We start from the raw sequence: 22,176 nt of genomic DNA, 5'->3' as shown, positions 1-22,176 counted from the left end.
GTCAGTGTCTCCTTCTCACACTCACTGTGCAGTGAACTCTAGTTAGTAAGATGTTAGGGTTGAAGAGGTGAAAAGAAAAGGCACCCCCAGTGATGGGCTGTGCTTTCCTTTGTCGGGAGACAGCCCCTGAGGAGGGCTTTAAAGAGATCTGAGCTCTGCACACAAAGACCACTGTTTAAATGGTGATTAATCCTGGGTTATGGTGACTCTATCCTAACAATATCTTACCTTTTATAGGGCTTCGACTTTTCAAAGCATTTTTATATCTTTCACACATTTGCTTTTTAAGAGGAAGCCGGACCCAGCACACAGTCTTCTCCTTACGTGGTTCTGTGCGCAAATTCATAATTTGGGCGATTCCATTTCATTTCGGCAAATCTTTATTAAATAGTTAGTGTTTACTACCCACCTTGCATTTGCTGTTTCACTGGCAAAACAATATGCCCCAGACACACGCATTTCTTCTCTCCTTGGTGACTCCCCAACTCCCTTCCCCACCAAGAGAACTTGCAAGAAAATTAGAATCTATTTGGAAGAGAATCTTTGTTCTTCTACTCGTGACATATTTGTTCATTTATAATGTTTGTGGAACATGTGAAGAAGTTTCTGGTCCTTTCAGCTTTGGTTAAAAAAAAAAAGTGCTTCTACTGAGGAAGGGGCTTTGTCCACATGAAAACCACTTTCTGCATAAGTGGGTACATGTCTGTGTCAGTCAGGCCTCAGGCTATTCCGATCGAAGGCGTAGTGGGTGGTGGTGAAGGAGAGGATGTGTGGCGGTCCTCAGAGGTACCATGCAGTGAATGGAGATGGGAGGACGGTGACCAAGGTGGGAGGTATCTGCAGAGAGAAGCAGCGGAGCTTGGAGGGGGCTCGTATTTGGACGTGATGCATTGATGATTCTCCCAGGGCCCCTGAAGGGACACATCTCAGAGGCTGCTGTGGATAGACAATTTGTGTCCCCTCCAAATTCATATGCTGAAGCCTAAATCCTCTTTGTGATGGTATTTGTGAGGTGGGGGGGAGCTTTGGGAAGCGACTAGATGTGGATGAGGTTATGAGGATGGAACTCCCATGGTGAAGTCACTGCTCTTTTAAGAAGAGGACGAGCTGGATGCCCTCTCTACCTGCCATGAGAGGTCACCTGCAAGCCGGGAGGAGAGCTCTCAGCAACACCAGATCTGCCTGCACTTTGATCATGGACTTCCCAGCATCCTGAAGTATGAGATAGAATTGTTTGTTGTTTAAACCCCCTGTTCGGTCTGTCGTGTCCTGGGATGGCAGCCTGAATGGACTCAGACAGGGGCCAGTTGAAAGAGCCTAGAGGGAAAAAGATTCTGAGGCTGAAGACCAAGCAGGGCCTGTGGAAGGGGCCGCGGCTTCCAGAGAAGGGGCCCACTGAGGACAGCAGAGCTGCAGGGGATCCTGCTGCCGGGCAAACGAGGTGGGGAGGACATTCAGGGAGAAGCCACTTGGAATCAGAATGGAGGGTTTGTTTTCCTATATCTCTGACTCAGTTGGACCTAACCTGGGCAAAAATATTAAGGTGAGCTCAGCTTTCAAAATCACTATTGTTGCCATGGTGAAAATGTGGAAAACATGTTGGTAAATTATTTAGGGGACATTGTAGAAAGATCATTCCTCTAAGTCAGAGTCTAAGAAGGGGCCTTGTCCTTCACAAAGACCTGGAAGCCACCCGGGCCATTGATGGCGCCTCTTGCAGCCCCTTGAATGGCACCTGCACACAGAGGTCCTCCTGCCCCATGGCCCACCAAACACAAGGGGTGACTTTTCCACATGCAGCCTTTTCACCCTTCTGCCCCTGATCTGCATCTCAACCCTATGGCTGGGAGAGCCGTGAGCATACAGGAAAGGCTGACAAATTAGTGTCTGAGGTTGGAACTCACCAGAAAACCCGGAATGCATTGTCCTCATGCCACGCGAGAGGGGATGCTGACCTCCAGGTACAGACGGAAGAAAGGGACTAATGTAAAACTAATGACCACTGTGGCAGGAATGCTCTCCTGCTGTGGAGAGAAGGACCAGAGAAGGAATGATGCTGAGATGAGCCTTCGTGTTCATTTACTGTGCTTTTACACAGTATTGTCTCTCAAAATTGAAGAGAACGCTACTTGTCACATGCCGTACCCTCAGTTAATATAATAAAGAAACAGCTGTGTTTGTTTGCTTTCAAATTGTTCATGCAGGCTGCTCCATCCTGATGAAACTTCCAACATGAGTGGTTGTGCCTAGAACCTTAACCTGACCATGAATCTCTAAAGATATCACACGCTTTCTTTTTACTTCCTGCTGTCTCTCTTTATTTAAATTTTCTAAGAGTTGATTTGAGGTGTAGGTGGATGTATAGCACTCATTAAAAAAAACAAAAGTGGAAGAAAGAATAAGAAAACTATTCTTACCTGTTTTCTGAGAGTAAGGGAAGAGTCAAAAATAACTTAGCTGGTTTTTGCGAATCTTATAATGTTCTCCTGTCACCTATCCCAACACGCACAGGTGAGTGTGTGTGTGTGTGAGAGAGAGAGAGAAGGAATGAATCTCTGGTGCCTCTTCCTTTTCTCATAAGGACACCAGTCCTATGGGATCAGGGCCCTACCTTATGACCTCATCTAACCTTAATTACCCCCGCTCAGGCTCCATCTCCAAATACAACCACTTTGGGGGTTAGGGCTTCAGCATTGAATCCATAGCCAACAGTGTGCTGGAGGAGGGGTTTTAGGGTACTCCAGGGTCTGGGAGTGGCCTTGAAGGGTACAGAAGTGTGACAAAGTGCAGCACCTTCCAGGACTATTGCTCTCACTCAAAAACGAGGAGAGAGAGTTAAAGCTGCACAAGCATTTGGCCTATTTCCCCATCAGGCAGTGGGTCTGAGGGTTGTGACGGGACATTTAGGTGCTCCCGGCTGCAGCAGACAAGCCAAAGGGTCCCATCCGCATTTGCAGGAGGAGACCTCTGGTGCGGGCAGCTCTGTGGCCTTCCAATCCCCGTGGGAAGGTGTGGTTTTCTGCTTGGAGGTGATAGGGGGGGCGAGAGGTGCCCTGTGGTGCAGAGTCATGCCTTGCAACAGGAGGAGGAGGTGTTGGGGAAATCATGGAGACGGGTGGCCTGCACATTCATCTCCTGGTTTGAGCCTGGTTTTCCTGGAGAGGTTGGCATCCTTCCTCAGCCCCTGAGCAGATGGTGATGGACAGATGTCGAAGCAAAGCAGTAAAATGTGCTCACCCACACCTCACGCTCCACCTGGGGGGCAGGGTGCCTCGTCTCTCAGCCACAGGGTACACGGGTGCCACAGGGTCTCTGCCGGACTTCAGATTCAAGCTTTCATGCTTTGTAAGCCCACCGCAGAACCCCAGCTGGGGTGTCAGCTGCCGGGGTCAGCCATCAAACCTGAGGTCAGAAGAAACCGCAGCCGCTGTGACCCATGGCTGCACGTGACCCAGGTGGGAGCCTTGGGCGTCTTGGCTCAGGCCCGAGACCATGGACGGCAGCCAGGCCGCTGTCAGGGCGAGTCCAGCAGGCACGTGGGCCCGGGGACAGTTCCTGTTGGAGACCCCAGCAGAAGGAGCCTCGGCACTGCCTTTGGTTCCCTCCATTGCCGGTGGGCAGGTAGCCCTGAACACCCTGGTCTGGACTCGACCCCCCTGGCCTCTTGGAGAATTACAGGTGGGCTCTGCTCTGCTCATTTCTGGAGCCTGTGAGTGTATGAGTGTAGGTGTAAGGATTTCAATAGGCACCACCAAAACGCACCACTTTAACCTCTTTATCTGCTTCTTACGCAGAGCGGGACCCTCCCCTCCATCTGGCTGGATTGCATGATACGAGATTCTGTGCTCAGGGTTAATTCATGACTTCCAGTCAAGGGTTAGTTTAAAAATAAATAAAATGGAAGGGATAGCATCGTGGAATTTTTGAGGAATCTGAAAGATCTAATTGCTTTATTTTATAGGCAATACATCCAACAGCAAGGGAGGGGAAATGGCTCGTCCAGGACCATCACACTGCAGCAGCTTTAAGGGAAGGGGCTCTATTTATTCTCACGTGAGTGAGTGTAGAAGCAGCGCTATGCCTGGCACATAGTAGGTGTGATGGATGATTTGGCTGGTCTGAGAGCCAAGCCCTTCCTGGTACATGCAGTGCACACCTCACCACGCAGTCTGCCACAAGGGCCTCCCTGTGGGAGGAGTTCAGATCCCCGCCCCATTCACCCTGGTTTTGAGTGCGCTTTGCTCTGGACGGCAGGGTGTGAGTACACGTGACCCGGGGCCTGTTCTGGGCAGAAGCAGTAACAGGCAGTGACCGTGACCAGCAGCTGCTGACCTGCCTCTCTCTGCCATCCAAACGGTATGGACTGGGTGGGGGGCTGCCTTTCACCCTGGACTCGGGATTGAAAAAAACACCCAGAACAGTCCTGCAGGCAATGGACAGCCACAGAGGCAGAGATAAACATTTGTTCTTTTAAGCCTCCGTGACCTTGGGGTTGTCCTTGCAGCCACCAAGCTGACCGACAGAGTTGGTGTGGGGTGACTACATGTGGAACTCACGGTGGCATAAATGACAAGGTGAGTAATCCATTTTCTTTCAGTGCCTCTAGACACCGTGCTCATTTGCGGCCATGGCTTCTTCCAGGCTGGTGGTGTGATAAGCGAGGCTGAGCCAGAGGAGTCTGGGCCTGGGCGGGCTCACCGTGATGGCTGGGCCGTGTTGTGTTAGAAACTAGCCTGGGCCAAGCTGCCGGTCCCTTGCACTTTGCAAAGCTGGTGCAAACTGCAGGCCTCAGCTATCGGGACCCATCGAGGGCATGATCCCAGCTGCCTTCACTTCTGGCAGCCTTGGGGCATCTGGTAAGTGTGGTAAGTAAAGCCATTTTCTCACCTGGAGGAGAATACAAGTAGCGTGAGTGAGTGAAGTGGTCTGTCGTGTGTGCAGGTGAGACTCCTGTGTCTGGCCCTGGCGTCCTGGCGGGCATATTAATTGTGTCCGCTTGTACTCTCCAAAGTGATCCTGTTTCCACCTGGAAATTAGCAAATAGGACTTGCTGAAGTGTGCAAGCCAAAAGCTTTTTTTGAGTTGTAAAAAGTCAAAATTAATTATGAGGAACAAAACCTGGCTTCAAATACATGCCCATCCCTGCATTCTGCATGTGCATGTCAATATCTGTGTAGAGAGAAAACAGGACTCTGACTTGACAGATTTGTGTTTCCAGTCCCTCATCTCAGCACGCTTTCTCCACGTCTAAGGGACAGAGAAAAGCTGGGTTTGGTTCTGGGGCAAAGCATCATCCCTGTGGCATCTCCCGTTGATCCAGTGACTCTGCTCACCTGAGAGAAGCAGCAACCTGGGCAGGTCAAGAGCTTCCCCCAGTGGACAGCAGGCTTCACGCTGAGTCTCTGAGTGTTGGGTGTCATGACACCAGGAAGGTGGATGATTACAGAGCAACCGGGGAAATCAGCATCAGACAGTAGGCCAAGGCAAGAAACCAGCTAGGTTAGTTGGGGCCTGGCCTTTGATGACCCCTCACCAGCCGGTGACCAGGCTAAAGTTGTCATCCCCGACCTGTCCTCTGCGAGCGGCAGGAGAACCGTTTTCTGGAACGGCTGCTCTGCTCAAAGGGACTTACTTTAAAGACTCTGAATTTATGACCTTGTTGGAGGGCTGCCATTCATAAGTTGAGTTTCACTATAATCCAACCTTCTAATGTCTTTACAAACCTGACTTTTAAAGAGCAGGAATCTAGTACAGGGGAAAAAGAGGGATGAATTTTGCGGCCCAGATGATGTGATAGTCAGTTTTAGGATTCAGCAGAGAAAATTAGAGCCTATTACAATGCTTTTTAGGTTTTAGGTTTTATGGATAAAAAAAAAAAACAGAGCTACCATCCTGTAATCCAACTCCTGGGCATATAGCCAGAGAAAACTCTAATTTGAAAAGACACGTGCACCCCAATGTTCATAGCAGCACTGTTTACAACAGCCAAGGCATGGACGCAACCTAAATGTCCATCAACAGAGGAATGGATAAAGAAGATGTGGTATATATATGTCTATATATATGTGTGTATATACACATACACACACACACACACACACAAACACACAAAATGGAATACTACTCAGCCATGAAAAAGAATGAAGTAATGCCATTTGCAGCAACATAGATGGACCTAGAGATTATCATACTAAGTGAATTAATTCAGACAAAGACAAATATCCTACGATATCACTTATATGTAGAATTTTAAAAAAATGATACAAATGAACTTACTTACAAAACAGAAAATAGACTCACAGACATAGAAAACAAGCTTATGGTTACCAAAGGGGAAGCAGGGGAGGGATAAATTAGGAGTTTGGGATTAACAGATACACACTACTATATATAAAATACATAATTGACAAGGACCTACTGTACAGCACAGGGAACTATACTCAATGTCTTGTAATACTCTATAAGGGAAAAGAATCTAAAAAATAATATGTAGATGGTTATATATCTATAGATAGTTATATATATACATATATATATATAACTGAATCACTTTGCTGTATACCTGAAACTAACACAACAGCGTAAATCAACTATGTTTCAATAATTTTTTTTAAAAAAAGGAACGGCAAACTTAGTATGTGGAAAATGCAGAATGACTATTTTTTAATTTTGAACTGTAATTTTGATGCTGAAATCAGTGATACTCTTTTAGCAGAAAAAATGTGCCTGAAGTGGGCAAGCATCCTCAAGCTGGAACTGAGCCCCCTTCAGGATGGCAGGAACCAGACCACTCACACAGGGCCCCGGCTTCTGGCACCCACACAGTGGCATCTGAATTACATATTAAAACACAGCTTTCTTTATATTTGGCCTGTAATTTCAGTCTCTTGCTATAATACTGTCTTGCAAAGGATTTTGCAAAACTTTGCCCAGTGAGGCCCTTTATCATTCATCTTCCTCCAGCACAGAGCTGAGGGCAGATGGGGCAGTTTCATTCTGCAGCTACCTCTTGTCATTCTTTTTTCCCTACATTAGTGTCTGGAGGGCAGCCTGCCCTTCTGGTCTATCACTGCTCTCCCAGTGGGAGCGAATCTCCCCCTCCTCTGCGCCTCCCTATTCTTGTAATACGGCGCTTTGGGGCCCGATGTTACTTTCCTGATGAAACAAGTCCTTGAAGACGGGACCATGTGAGGGGCCACTTTGCATCCTTCACAGAGTCAGGCCAGTGAAATGGGATTCGGACCATCTCCTGCACTTTGGGCCCAGGGGCTCACTGAGATGGTGCAGGTGCTATCGCAAGCCAGGGAGGTGCACAGGGTGAGTGGGGCTGGCCACACCAGGAGCTGCACTTGGGGCAGCTGGTGTTTGGGAGGGCAGGTGTCCATTGTAATCCCAGGTGCTGCTGCAGGTCTTCTGGGTCCCCAGTTAGGGCTGGCATAATCCAGTCCGAGGGGGATTGGTGTGATGGTTAATTGTACATATCAACTAGGCTGGGCTCTGAGGTCCACTTGCTTGGTCAAACACCAGACTAACATTGCTGTGAAGGTGTATTTTAGATGTGATTAACATTTTAAAAATTAAAACAAAAATTATTGAAGTTTAGCTGATTTACGATGTTATGTTTGTTTCTGGTGTACAGCAAAGTGATTCCATATATATATGTGTGTGTGTGTATATATATATATATATATACATATATACACACACACATACACATATACATATATACATATTCTTTTGCAAAGTCTTTTCCACTATATTGATAGTTTGTTACGTGATATTCAATACCATTCCCCGTGCTACACAGTAGGACCTTGTCGTTCACCTATTCTATATATGGCAGTGGGCACCTGCTAATCCCTCACTCATAATTTATCTCACCCACCCCACTATCCCTTTTGGTAACCGTAAGTTTGCTTTCTATGTCTGTGAATTTGTTTCTGTTTTGTAAATAAGTTCATTTGTATATTTTTTTAGGTTCCACATATAACTGATATCATATGATGTTTGTCTTTCTCTGTCTGGCTCACCTCACCTAGTTTGATAATCTCTAGGTCCATCCATGTTGCTGCAAATGGCAATATTTCATTCTGTTTTATGGCTAATATTCCATTGTATATATGTGCCACATCTTCTTTATCCATTCATGTTTTTTTTTAAGTGTTTAAAAAATTTAATTAATTTATTTTTGGCTGCGTTGGGTCTTCGTTGCTGCACACGGGCTCTCTCTAGTTGCAGTGAGCGGGGTCTGCTCTTATTTGCGGCATGGGGGCTTCTCACTGCGGTGGCTTCTCTTGTGGTGGAGCATGTGCTCTAGGCACATGGGCTTCAGTAGTTGTGGCTCGCGGACTCTAGAGTGCAGGCTCAGTAGCTGTGGTGTGTGGGCTTAGTTGCTCTGAGGCATGTGGGATCTTCCCGGACCAGGGCTTGAACTTGTGTCCCCTGCATTGGTAGGCCGATTCTTAACCACTGCACCACCAGGGAAGTCCCTATCCATTTGCCTGTTGACGGACATTTAGGTTGCTTCCATGTCTTGGCTATTGTGAATAGTGCTGCTATGAACACTGGGGTGCATGCATAGACCTGATTAACATTTAACATTTAAATCAGTGGACTTTGAGTAAAGCCAATTACCCATCACAGTGGGGTGGGCCTCGTCCAATCAGTTGAAGGTCCCAAGAGCAAAGACTTATGTTTCCCTGAGAAGAAGGAATTCGGCCTCAAGACTGTAACATAGAAACCCTGCCTGAGGGATCTGTTCGCTGGTGGGGAGCTTTGGTACCTTGGGCCGGCCCGAGGTAAAGAGAGCCAGGAGGGTGCTGTGTCTGCTGTTCTGAGAAGGGTCTGAGGCTAGGTGTGGGCACCATCTGGCCTGACTCTGTCTCGGGGCCTGGAGGGGCCTCTGTGCCCCAGTCCCATATTCACCCACAGACTCTGCTGGGACGGCCACGCCGATGAGTATGATCCAGCCAGTGGGATCTTAGTTCCCAGACCAGGGATCGAAATCAAACCCATGGCAGTGAAAGCACCAAGTTTTAACCAGTGGGCAACCAGGAATTCTGAGATTCATGTTCAATGCAAAGTCAGTAAATGGTGGTTCCATTCTCTACTACAGGAGAAAAAAGTAGGGTATCACGGTGATGGTGGCTTCATGGAGTGAGTTTGGGAGTGTTCCTTCCTCTGCAATATTTTGGAAGAGTTTGAGAAGGATGGATGTTGGCTCTTCTCTGAATGTTGATGGAATTGACCTGTGAAGCCATCTAGTCCCGGGCTTTTGTTTGTTGGAGGATTTTTGATTTCAATTTCAATTTCAAAAAAAAAAAACAAAAAACTGCCTGAGTTTCCAGCCAGCTGCTCTGCAGAACCTCTGCAGGCTCAAGGCTGCAGCATCGACTCTAACCCGAACTTCTGGACTGCTGCCTGGCGTACAGGTTTTGGACTTGCCAGCTCCCACGATCGTGTGAGTCAATCCCTTAAAACACCCACCCCCTCTATAAATATATTGTGCCTGTGTCTCTAGAGAATGCTGACTAATACAGCAGGGATAACAGGGTCAGGGGTCACCTTTCAATTAATCGTGTCATCTCTAGAGAGGCTGCACCTGTCCTGTGCAGGTTGCAGGTGAAGCCGTAGCAAACCTGGTCCCTGGGCGGGATGACCCTGCAGAAGTACCCCCCTGCACAGGCTGCCACCATCACCAACCGTCTTCCCTGAAGCCTCCTCATTTGGGGGCATTTTCTCCTCAGACTGATTCCAGCACTTTCTACCAGGTTCTGGAGCCCCATTTCTCTTTGAGGCCAATTTCCCGGTCTCTGTGCCAGCCCTCGCATCTAAGAGCAGACGTCCTGGAGACTCACGAGCAGTTCACAATATAAAATTTATTATAAAACTTCAGCAAATATAAATATCCAGGTGCCATTTGGAATGGAGATCGCACCACAGGAAAGGATTAAAAGCCGCACGGATACTGACGAGAGGATGTCAGAGGCCAGCCGCGCAGCTTTTCACCAGGAAATAGGCCTTCCTTCTGAATAGGTGTTACAAAAACAACCAAAATTTACGGAAACATTTTTTTTGAAAACCCCGCAAAATACAAAAATGAAACACAGGGCTCCAAGGTCATCACTTGACATCTGCCCAAGTGGACCCACCACTAGTCCTCAGTAGGACGGTGGGGATTCGGCGTAACCGGTAAGTCTCTAATTCAGATACAACCTGTAATTCTGTCACTTGAAATAGAAAAGCAGTAAGAAACGGGTTTAAATAGGAACACTCACTTGTAAATAACTGAGAAAGATAAAACATAAAATAAGAAAATTCTCTCCTCCAGCACACGAGTCTGAAAGGGACAGGAGCACCCTAGCAGGGATTTCATCTTCCCGTTTCCAGAGGCGAGGTCCCCAATCAGGATGGAGACCAGCTCTCCTGTCCGGGCCCCAGGTCCCTGTGCAGAGAAACTGCTCTTGGGGCAGGATGGGCCTGGGGACTCAGCCCAAAGTTGATCCCGCTGTCGGAAGGGACCTCCAGGTGGGGGCTGGGCCGGCAGCCTTAGAGGCAGGTGTTCTGTATTTCTCCCTCATTTCCTGGCCTGCCTTCCTTGACAAAGCTCTGCAGTTCTAGGTGAGCACGTACCCTGCTGCACAGTGCACCCTGTGGCCTGACTCGACATCCCCACCTCCCCGAGAGCATGTCCACGTGCCGGGGGATGCGCTCACACACACGAGTCACACACACGCTCACGTGCTCACACACACACACACACACACACACACACACAGGCATGCACAGAATCATATATAAGAGCCCCAGATGTTTTTTCTTCTCCCAGCTTCCATCTTCCTCAGAAGCACCCCGGTGCTCGCTGGTGCTGGAAACAGGTACCTCCTGTGCCCTGTCAGCTCACAGGTTGGATGTGGAGCACATCTTGCAGCACTGCTGGCCATAGAAGTGGTGGCTGCACATCCCGTGCTGGGGCACCAGGGTGCACCAGTGGAAGCGGTCCTCGCAGAAGGCATCTGAAAGTGAACAGTCCAGAGTTAGTCACCGTTCCAGCACCCCGTGTCTGCTGCCACTGCCAATAACTCCAGAAAATCAAGGTAAATCTGTCATTGCCCTGAAACTGCTGAAGGAGGGCAGCTCCTCAGGTCAAATGGGCCATGTGGGTTGTACTGCTTTCACAAGACCTTTCTTGGAAGCTTCCCGCAAAGTTGAAATTTTCTGCTTTTTGTGATAAACCCATCCACATAACCACTCATCCACCCAAGGCGATGGGGCTTCTGTGGACTGGACTCCAATTGCTGAGTCCCTGATTGAGTCAGACCGCTCATTCTCCTCCGGCCCCATTTTCTCTTCCAGAAACCTCAACAGATACACAGGGCATGGTCCCCGCAAATACCTGAGGCACCGAGGGCGTGTGCACAGGGATGGCGTTTAGAGCACATCCAAGGAATAATCTGGGTTCTCCTTTACCTCGGGCGGAAAAGGCTGCTCTACTTAAAATCGGCTTCTTCTGAATATAAAGAGCAGCAGTGAAACAGGAACAATCTGATTTCCCAGCCGTCTGTGTCATTTCTGGGGAGGCGTGAGAAGCGAGGGGTCTGCTTTGTGGGCTATGTCATGGGAAAGCTGGGGGAGGAGATGGAGAGAGAACCGGGGAGCCAACACCAACCCCTCGACCTAGCGGGCACCCAGCACCTGCTCAACCCTCTTAGGAGACACTCCGGAAACGGGACAGCCCCCCCGAAACGCCAAGGTCAAGCCGAGGGGCTCCGACACTCACCTTTCTTCTGTGCGATGGGGCAGAAGCGGGTGTTGCAGGCCTGGGAGGCCGCGGGCTTCTGGTGCGCGGAGCAGCCCACGGCTGGCCGGCGCCCCGCCAGGCACTGCACGGACCTCGTCTGCATGCCGCCTCCACAGCTGGCCGTGCACTGCGGGAAGCACAAGCAAGAGTCACCGGGGCCACCAGGTCCTTGGGTCAGCTGCTCTCGCAAGCTTCACCCCCGCCCCCCAACAGGCTCCTCACAGTGGTCTGCCTCAACCAACCACTGTGGGTGGCTGAGCAGATTCTGGATTTTCCCCAGGTATGGACACTGGGGAGAAGTGCCCAGAAGCCTGAATGTCCTTGAGTCATCAAGGGTCTGATGGACACCAAAAAGTGGCACGCATCTGGGGATGCAGGCTATGGGTCTCTCATGAAACGCCATCACCAAGCCAGCCCTTCTGGTGCCTCTGACCTGGAAAAGCTTGACAGGCCAACTCCCCAGGAGTTGACACTCAGCCCCTTCCAGACCCCAAGCGCAGGGACTCTGCATGTCTGGAGGTTCCCCGGGCTCGTTTGCGTGCTTCCGGGAACTTTGTTTCCCGACGCTGAGGCCCCCGTGCTCTAAGGCACAGAGCACAGAGGGGCCAGAATAGGAAGGAGAGGCTGGATCAGACCATCTCTCACCAGCTGGCCGGGCGCACACCCCACAGACCACAGCAGCGGGTCCGTCTGAGGTCAACTGCCGGCAATAAACCAGGAGGGACGTGGGTGATCAGAGAGACGGAGGGGCCTAAACGTGTAGCAGTGAATATGCCCCAAAAGAAGGCGACTCGAGGTCTAGACAGAAGCATGTGAATTGTGCTCAGACAAGGCTGTGAGTTCAAGACAGTTAAGAATGTAAGCAATTAAAGGAGCACCTGCAAAAACTCGGGGTCAGAGAACGTTTTGGATATCCTGTGGATAAGCTAAATGGTTGCTTTAAAACACGAGGCTAAAGCCGTGCAGATTTAGGGATACACATAACTCAGGCTGCTGCCAGAATGTACAGGTCCGTGTGCCAGGACCCCATTGGAGCAGCCCTGGGGCTGGTCTTCCACAGCAGAAACAGCCCGCAGCCAGACGCTTGCCTGCAGCCGGATGTTCAGGACCCGTTGCAAACAGAGCCTGGAGAAGTGGCTTTAGCATCCCCTGGGATAGGGACTCCGCGATGGAGTAAGTAAAACATCTCTCTCTGCCCCTCGGGGGGAGAAAAGTTGGAAACAGAGAGTCCTGAAAACTCATAAGCCGAAGGAATTGTTCCTGCTTCTTTTTTTTTCTCTTTAGGGAAAGGATGGCTGGGCCCCTGGAGAGAAAATCCAGGACTTTAGCTCATAAGCATGTGGGTTTGGAACATTCTGTGAGGCTTACCCCTTCTCTTCAAAACCAATTTCAGCGAAAGTCATCAATAGTTCAGTTTCAGTATATGACTATGGCAGCCAGGAAAACAGCAGTGTTGTGGGCAGACTCATGTCTGATTCCTGAACCATGAGGCTCATCCGCGATAGAGCTAGGTGTTTCCCACTGCCTATAACATCTTTCTGAACATTCCGGCAGAGCCGCAATTCTGGCCTTGGCGCTTTGCACTCTGGTTCCAGACCCTCCCTCAGCTATCATCGTGGGCTGAGAACTTACAGGGCTGCACTGCCCCAGGGTTCCTAGGGTCTCTTCGGTCACATCTTCCTCTGTGGGTGCTGAATGTCTCTGCCTTGTGAGTTGAGTTTCTTTCATCAACAGCAGCAGAGGCAGAATTCCACTCTTGCTAAAGATGTTAGGCCTCAATTAGAAATCAAGAGATCTGGCCAGCATGTTGCATCACTTAAACAGCACCAAGTGGTTTGATTCTTTTTTCGTCATTGGTTAGTTTATTCACAAAGAGGGCTCATCCTCCTCCTCTTACCAGGCACTGTTCTAGGCTCCAGACACTACTGCTGAGCAAGCAGCTCGCCCTTCCTCGGGGCACTTTCTAAAGCCGCTACTCAAAGCTTGGTTTCTGGACAAGCAGCCCTGGCAACAGCTGGGAGTCTGTCAACATCCTTGCCTCCCACCTCCGGACGCTGCCTCAGAATCTGCGCAACTCCCCGATGATCCATAAGAACACCCAGTGTGAGAAGAAGTGGTCTAGAGAGATTTTAAACTCCCTGTGAGAGACATATTTTTAGGAAAAAAGCCTCCAAATTGCTCAACTTCTGTGTTTCTTCATGTAAACAGAAAGAACTAAGATGTTTGGCTGCAGACTTTGAAAATACTTCACATTGATAGAACCAGAGATAGAGCAGGAGAGGGAAGAAAAAGAAGGAATCTGAAAAAGTTTATTCACTTTTTTGCGTTTGTTTTCCCCAGGAAGGAAAAGCTATGCAAGTGGTTCAGCTATATCATAAACATAACGGCCTCAAACTCAGCATGGGGTTTAGAAATCACATTCCAGATTTTCCACTGGATTTGCAGATGGGTTGATCCTAAGAGTCTCTGTGCAGACTCCCAGGGTGGAGAGCGAGCGGCTGGGGCTGCAGGAGCAGCAGGTGTGGAGGACAAGTCACAGGACACAACACTGCTGGGAATACTCGGTGGAAAGAGAGACCGGAGCTCAGATCTGAAGTCAAAGGCTAAGTCTTCTTCCTCAGCTTCACGGGGTTTAGCCTGAGCGTCTCAGGCCATTCCTCGTACTGATGGCAGGAGAGGCGGCCGCCGTGCCGGGCGCTGACGGTGTCCTGTACCTGCTCTCTGACCTGCAGAGTGACAGCTGCTGTCGCCCTCTGTCCAGACCCCCTGCTGCAGGAGACACCCTCCACGCCAGTGGCTCTCAAGCTCGAATCCGTGTCCGAATGAACCACAGGTCTCAGCAAAGCAGAATGCTGGGGCCCAGGCCCAAAGCTTGAGCTCCAGCAGGTCTGGGCTGGGCCCGAGAACCTGCATGTGTAGCCACGCTGCTACGGGTCGGGACACACCCGGAGAACTGCTCTCCATTGAGTGACCGGAACCACACCGGCAAGAGCACCGCCCTCTTCTATTTTCAGAACTGACTTCAGTCACATTCAATCTAACAAAACCAGCACGTCAAGCTGACCTGCAGCTCGACTGCAAACAGTTAAATGAGCACCTGAGACTTTCCCCCGCGTGGCCCTGGTGGTCACGATCATCTTCAGTCCATGGACTCTCCCCACTGCACCCTGCTCACTTCTGCTCACCTTCCAGGGCCTCGGTCTGAATGTCCCGGAGCCAGAAAATGTGGATGACTCCCACTCTGTGGGTGGGAGGCATGGGCTGCTCACCCCACTGCTGGGGCCCCGGGGCCTTAAGCCTCCTCCCGTTGCCTCTGGCCCTTCACCCCTACATGCTGCTGCTGGTGACAGGGCCTGAGACCAGGGCTCCGTCCAAGAACCAAGGAACCAGATGGAGAAAAACGTCGAGGCAGGATTCCGTGGGACGGCCCCCTGAGGTCTAGCAATGAGGGTCTTCTTGTCATTCTAGAATTAAACGGCCTTCTGGAGGGTGACGCATGCCCGTTCTCCCCTGGACCCCATGCAGACGAGCACACTCTGCTCTGAAAGGGCCCCTGTAGGTTGACCAGTCCTGCCCCCTTCCAGGGAGTCTCGGCAGACATCCACTCAGACAGACTCTACGGACATTGAAATGCTGAAAGACCTCTCCCTTCGGATGTCCTCTGTGTGCCCTGTCCCCTCGGCGATCCCCGTGTTCCTAGGAGGATTGGCCACCCCTGTATAAGAGGCACGGCTATCCTCTGACTGGAGGAATGGGGGAATTGATGATTACTCTTAGTCATTATCAAAAAAAAAAAAAACAAAGATACATTTTTAAATAATAACATTTGCCTCCAGGTTTGTTTTAAATTAGAGCGACTACTCTTGTTTATGTTATTGGTCTTCATGGGAAAATGCTAGTGGAAGGCGATGTCTGAGAGCTCTAAGTCCTGATTGATGTTCTACGTGGTCTTAGTCTAAGGTAACTGCCCACCTGTCACATTCACAGGAACCTGTAAAACCACGGGGCTTCTTCCAGGGCAAAGTTCATCTCTCAAATGCATGGACACGTAGTCAACAAAGGCATGTTAACTGCAGACAGCCAGAGGCCTCACACCTTCATCTTCCTTCTGTGAAGCCTCTACAGAGGCGGGAGGGGGGCGGTTTCTTCCCTTGTTTATCACCTTCGTGGACCTCTCCAAGTCTGGAGCTTCAGCCACCATAACTTCTCCCAGAGACCAAATGTCTACTCAGTCAGGATGGGACAACACACACAATTTCTGCTCTAAACATAGACGGGGCTGTGTATTTTTGTACGGATTCAGTTGGTTACAGGCAGACTCCCTCCAGCTCAGGCGACCTTATCCATCAATGTCAACAAAACGGTTCCTGTTTTCCTGTGCACCCTCATAATTAGAAGAGGATGAGAGCAAATTATTAGAGGTGGGCGAATGGGTCCAGGGTGCAGGGCAGCCCTCTGTGATGGACTGACCACACTCATCCAGACCAAGCCTGCTGAAGTCTCCACATGTTCTGTGTGGGCCCGTGTGTGTGTGTTCACGTGTATGCCCATATGTGTGAGTCTGTGTATGTGTGTGTGTGTTTGATACATTGTTGCAGTCATAGTTGCCAAGATGGAAAACCCTATCGATGACGTCTGGGACATGGCTCTTTGCCCCTGAAAGCCCAAGGGTCTCCACATCAACTTGTGCACAGTCCTGGTGAGGAACCCCGGAACGAGACAGGGCCCCGGCACTCCAGCACTGAGAACACACCCAGTCTCTGTCATGTAGAGGCAGACACAGTCCAGCAGGTGTTTGTACTTAAGCCTTTCCAAGACCAGGTTAGCGTGTGATCCACTGGAGGCTAAACCCAAACGACCCAAATGAATGAAGTCAGTCCTGCCAGACCATGCACTCCTAACCAAAATGATAAGCCGGGCCATTGAGACCAACAGAAACTCTCCTGATCAAATAACAGAACCCGCCATCTTCCTGCTGTTACAGGAATAACCTGTCTGGGGGCAAAGCTGAGCCAGGCACTGGCCACGCATTTCCGTCCCACAATTTCCCACGATTGCAGGGCGCAGAGCTTTGGGTCCAAGAGCTCATGGCAAACATCGCCTTTGAGTTATTACTCCCAAAAGTTATGGACTCGGAATGTAATAGATGAGTCACACTGGATAAGATCTTCAAGCAGCTTATGATAAAAATGACTTATTAGACAGACAGATTGAATATTTCAGGCTGGTGAAAACTATGCAGGATGTATTTTTAGGTTTTAGGTTTTGGTTTAAAGTAAATAAGGATAAACCTTGTTTTTCTTTTTCTAAATTTGCCTGAAGTCTCTGAATTGAGCAGAGTGAATACTGGCCTGATTCAGTCTCAGGAGCCTCAGTCTCCCCAAGGACAGACGGACCATGGTCTTGGGAACCACCTGTACTTGTCTCTGACTCACATTCTCAAAAAGACAGAGAAAGCGAAGCATCTGCCTGAGAAACAACTCGACTCAGCTTCTTAGCTCATCCATCCCCTCACCTTGCTGGAAAGCCCGCGCACTCAGAGGAAAATAGAAGGGAAACGTGTGTAGCAAGTGATACTTTTGACCTACTTAAAAATAGCAAATGCTTGAAAAGGATGTGGTTCAAAGGTCCCCTGGTCCAATATTCTAAATTAAACAAATTCTAATTTAAATACCATTTGGGGAGGAGTTCATATATTTGTAAATGAAAAAGCAACATCAAGTGTGAAGATAAGAGGAACCAAGCGAAGCAAGAACACAGCTAGAGGGCAGTGCATACAGTGGGTGGAAGGTCTTTCTGCCTCTTCCTCTCCAAGGACTGAGGGATGGTTTCCTTCTTCAGAGCTCAGAGTTTGGGACCAGGGATATGGCAGAGGCACCAGAGGGACGGCAATGGCCGGGCTGGGATGTTGTGATTTCTAGAGAAGATTATTGATTACCAGCCAATCCTGGGCTCACATACACAGCAGAGCTCCAACAGAATGAATTGGGCCTTCATTTGGGGGGATTTTGAACTGGTTTTATTCTAGTAAAATTTTAGCTAATACTGAAAAAAATTCCGTGGTGGCTTAATTTGGTTCCAATATATATTTCCGTTTGTTTCCTTTGGCCTTAGATAAAAATAATAATTCTGTGTGATTTTTGCTCTGTCAAACTTGTTCATTTCAGGTTTGCATTCAGGGTTGAGTTTACATCAGAAGATTGTTCAACAGAATTGTTGGTGGCGGGCACACATGAGGGAGGGTGGGTGCCATGCTTGGGGACCCCGGTCTGTGGGGAATCAGGAGAGCTGAGAGCGAAAGAGCCCACCGCCTGTCACCTCTTGGCCATTCCTGGATCAGGGGACTCTGGGTCACAGAGCCTTGAGGTCTCCCCTCTGAGATTCATGTTCCTCCTTCTGGAGAAACCCCTGTGCTGGCGGACACCATGGTATTGTCGGATTCAGCTGCTGTAGCTCACATGCCCACTGTCCTTAGACTCCAAGCTGGGCTAAGAGGAAGGTGAAGGAACTTAAGACACAGCCCTTGCTGCTGGGAGTCACCCTTGGGGGGTCAGGAGGAAACATGATGGGACAAGGACACAACTGGAAATGAGCTGCATCCTGTGGGGCCTTCCTGGGGACAGACACCCCCAGGGTCCCCCACCTCTTGTTTGTTGAAAAGCTTTAACCTCCTAGGCCTTCCCCAAGTTCCAAAAATTAAAATTTAATCAGAGAAGTTAAAAAATGCAGGAACAAAGGAAAACAGTCCAGTAATACAAAATAATAATAGTTTAGCCATAAAACAAAGTCAAGGACCTTTGATTCCCCCTCAAGGGCTACAGATAACATCCTGAGCCATGTCCTTGTGTTGTTTTGCAGACAACGAAACCCCACCAGAGAAAGTCAACTGCATGCTGACCGCCGACCAGCACATAGAGCCCATACCGGTTGGGGCCAGAAAATCAGCAACTGAGATTCCTGAAATACCACCCTGTTACCTCACCATCAACCAATCAGAGAACTGCGAACAAGCTGATCATGTGCCCCGTAACCCTCTCCCTCAGTCTCTAAAAACCCTTTCCTGAAAGCTGTCAGGGAGTTTAGGTCTTTTTGAGGCTGTTCTCCTTGCTTGGTGCCTGCAGTAAACACTGTACCTTCCTTCACCACAAAATGGTGTCAGTAGATTGGCTTTGCTGTGCATTGGGCAAGCAGACCCAGGTTAGATTCAGTAACGCCAATAACCACCATGTTAGATGCTCAGGGCTGCTGGAACAAATGAGCACAAGCTGGGAGGCTTGAAACAGCAGAAACAACTCTCTCAGTTCAGGAGGCCAGAAGTATAAAGTCAAGACATTGGCAGAAGGTGCAAGTTCCATCTCTTCTGGAGGTCCTAAGGGGGGATCTGCTCATCCTCTTCCAGAGTCCGGCGGCTGCCGGCAATCCTGGGTGTTCTTGGGCCCATAGCTGCATCAATGTGACCTCAGCCTCTATTATCACATGACCTTTCCCCTGTGTGTCCTATAAGGACATTGGTCCTTATAGGGTTCGCCCAAATCCAGAATGACCTCATCTTAGCTAATTAAACCTGCAAACTTCCTATTTCTGAATAAGATCACATTTTGAGGTCCTGGGTGGACATGAGTTTTGGGGACACTGTTCACGGCAAGACACAGGACAAGACACAGGACATACCCAGGAGGCAGGGTGTGGTGTCCCTTCTGAAAGGAGCCACGCACAGCGGCTGTCATGGCGCAGGGGCCTCAGGAAAGGGATTTTGCATCAGGAGGGATTGAAGACGGGTCCCGGAGGCCAGGAAATACGTGAGGAGACTCAGATGGAGGGAGAGCTGGTCAAAGTCTGGCACCACTGGTCCCGTCTGGCTAAGCACTGTGGTTGCACCAGTCACTCCTCCTGCCCGGCCCCTGGCTGGCACTGATTTCCACACAGAACACTGATGTCCTTTCCAGGACAGGTGGTGTAGACGAGCGTGTCTTGCCTGGGATGTGGCCTGCCCCACTGGCAGATCGATAACAGTAATTGTTCAGTTCTTAGTAAAGCTTACCCAGATCAACACTGGTTACACATTTCTGTGGAGCTGGGGACCCAGCAGACTGCTTCTTTAGGAGCTGGTCTGGCCACGTTCCCAATGCTTCCTCTGGGAGCTTTCCTCTCTCATCCCTTCAGGTACACAGACTTGGGGAGATCCTCAGTGACTAGAAACACATGTGTACGGGCTTCTCCTTGCGGTGGCTTCTCTTGCTGTAGAGCATGGGCTCTAGGCGCGCGGGCTTCAGTAGTTGCGGCTCGTGGGCTCAGTAGTTGTGACTCGCGGGCTCTAGAGTGCAGGCTTAGTAGTTGTGGCACACGGGCTTATTTGCTCTGCGGCATGTGGGATCTTCCCAGGCCAGGGCTCGAACCCGTGTCCCCTGAATTTGCAGGTGGATTCTTAACCACTACACCACCAGAGAAGCCCCCCTGAGTCACTCATTGAATTTGTTTTTCATTTAGAATTCCATATTTAGCAAATATTCTGTGAATACTCTGTATGGGCTCGGTGCCCTGGTGGGCACTGGGGACTGTATATATAAAATGTACATATATGTATGTATGTATGTATCTACCCACCTGTCAGTGTGTAGGATACACACAGTAAAACACTTAGCAGGACACTTGCCACAAAGTGATCTCTGGGTAAATACCAGTCGGGATGGTTGTTTTGTGACTATCTGCTTTCGAGCAGCTCACATCCAGCCGGAACCTCTCCACCGAGGCCAGCCACCAACACTGAGCAGGGGCTCTGCTCGCCCTCCCTTCACCCCTACCTGAGACCAGGGCGAGGCAAACCAGTCGGCCTGTGGGGAGCCTGCAGCCGTGAACAGGGGGTGCTTAGGGCAGGGAAATGGGGCGCAGATTCGTTCCAGCTCCAGGTGGGGCTGCGGTAGGTGCAAGCACTTCTTCGGGGCCAGCTCGCGGTACTTCCCAGAACTGTACTTCTCAGCACATTTGAAGAATCTTTTCTGTGTTCCTCTTTCACACGTAACAGAGCACTGAAAAGAAAAGACAACAAAGGATGCGAGTGAAAGGTATTTCTCCTGTGGTGGCTGTCTCTTCTACAAAATCATTGAGTCAAGAAGCCTTCTGATTATATCAGCTTGACTGTTTTCCTAAGTATAAATGGTCAGTGGAATATATGGGACCTTGGCATGTTAAAAAGGTGTTACAGTATCTGCCATAAAAAGGAAGACCTTGTGGTCACAGTGGTCTAGCACTTGGGGGCATGAGTTGGGGCAGGGCAATCAGAAACCATGAAGAGAGTAATTCTGGAGCTACTGCTTCACTGGGAAATTAAAATGTTGGGCTGTAACTGACACCAGAATGCACTGAAATTTAATAGCTCCATGTGTAGCTCCACGGATTCACACCACCCAACTGCAGCGTGATGCTGGCCCCTAAAGCAGGGGCAGGCAGGGGAAACCCAGGGCTCATAATCATCCTCAGAAAGCCGAGTGCTGCCCTGAAGACAGCGAGCACAGACAGCAAACCTATTCGGTCCCACGGTGATGTGCTCTGAGCCTGAGCTGTCACTGCAGCCAGACCTTCTGGCATGGGTGGTGGGACTCTGGGCAAATCTGTGGCCCGGCAGAGGCTGCAGACACCTGTCACAGAGGGATGACAGAGAAGACCAAAAGGTCAGCTCGGAGGTCACAGGGAAGGTCCCAGTGGCTGGCATTGCTGCCTTGGGCTGACATTTCCGCAGATCACGTAAGTGGAGGAGCCCAGATGCCTGGGTTCTGGCCTCACACTCATGTTCAGACCTGGCTTACAGGTGTGCTCAGTGTGTCCTGATGCCAGGAATGAGCTGGAGGACTCTTCCCAGGGCCTTGCTGGGGCCATGCCTAAGAGAGAAGTTCTGGGGTGTGTGTGTGTGTGTGTGTGTGTGTGTGTGTGTGTGTGTGTATGCACCCGTATGTGTTATACATTCAGTGCAAGGGCTTCCCAGGGGGACACCTCCCAGACACTATGCAGCCCAAGTTGCTTCCTTCCTAAGGACTTAGCCTCTGGGGATATGCACAGAAACAAAAGTCTTCTAACGACAACGCGATTCAGTCCTAGAGACTCTGATGTTCCCAGGTCCCAGGCGACAGAGGACCAGGAATTCTACCTCAGCAGAAACAGGTTTTATCCAAGAGTGATGATGTTTTTAGTTTTCAGTGGCAAACGGACGTGTTGTCTCGCCCGGGTTAAATGCCCTGCTCGGCATACCATCCCTTTATTGATTCATTCCTCCCTCCTGAGCAGGTTGCCATTGGAGGTGTGGGTACGGGGGCTGCGGCCCTGAGTCTGCCCCTGAGGGCGCGGGATCCGGGAGCTGGGGCCTTTTTCTTCATGTCTGCTAT

At 49.8% G+C, this 22,176-nt stretch overlaps 1 protein-coding gene across 1 annotated transcript in view; it reads right to left on the bottom strand.

Moving 5' to 3' along the window:
• Nucleotides 1-10,899: 10,899 nt before the first annotated feature.
• The window catches only part of ADAMTS16 (ADAM metallopeptidase with thrombospondin type 1 motif 16), a 154,976-nt gene continuing 143,699 nt past the window's right edge, over nucleotides 10,900-22,176 (bottom strand). Inside the window, exons 21-23 of the mRNA XM_065874064.1 lie at nucleotides 20,602-20,826; nucleotides 11,780-11,927; nucleotides 10,900-11,015 (exon numbers count right to left, since the gene is read on the bottom strand). Coding sequence (XP_065730136.1) covers nucleotides 10,900-11,015; nucleotides 11,780-11,927; nucleotides 20,602-20,826 — 489 coding nt within the window. The remainder of the gene's footprint in view (nucleotides 11,016-11,779; nucleotides 11,928-20,601; nucleotides 20,827-22,176) is intronic.

The sequence above is a fragment of the Phocoena phocoena genome, chromosome 3 (assembly GCF_963924675.1).
Source record: "Phocoena phocoena chromosome 3, mPhoPho1.1, whole genome shotgun sequence".
NCBI classification, from domain to species: domain Eukaryota; kingdom Metazoa; phylum Chordata; class Mammalia; order Artiodactyla; family Phocoenidae; genus Phocoena; species Phocoena phocoena.
Note: the sequence above shows the minus strand (reverse complement) of the source record. Positions and strands in the feature narration are given on the sequence as shown.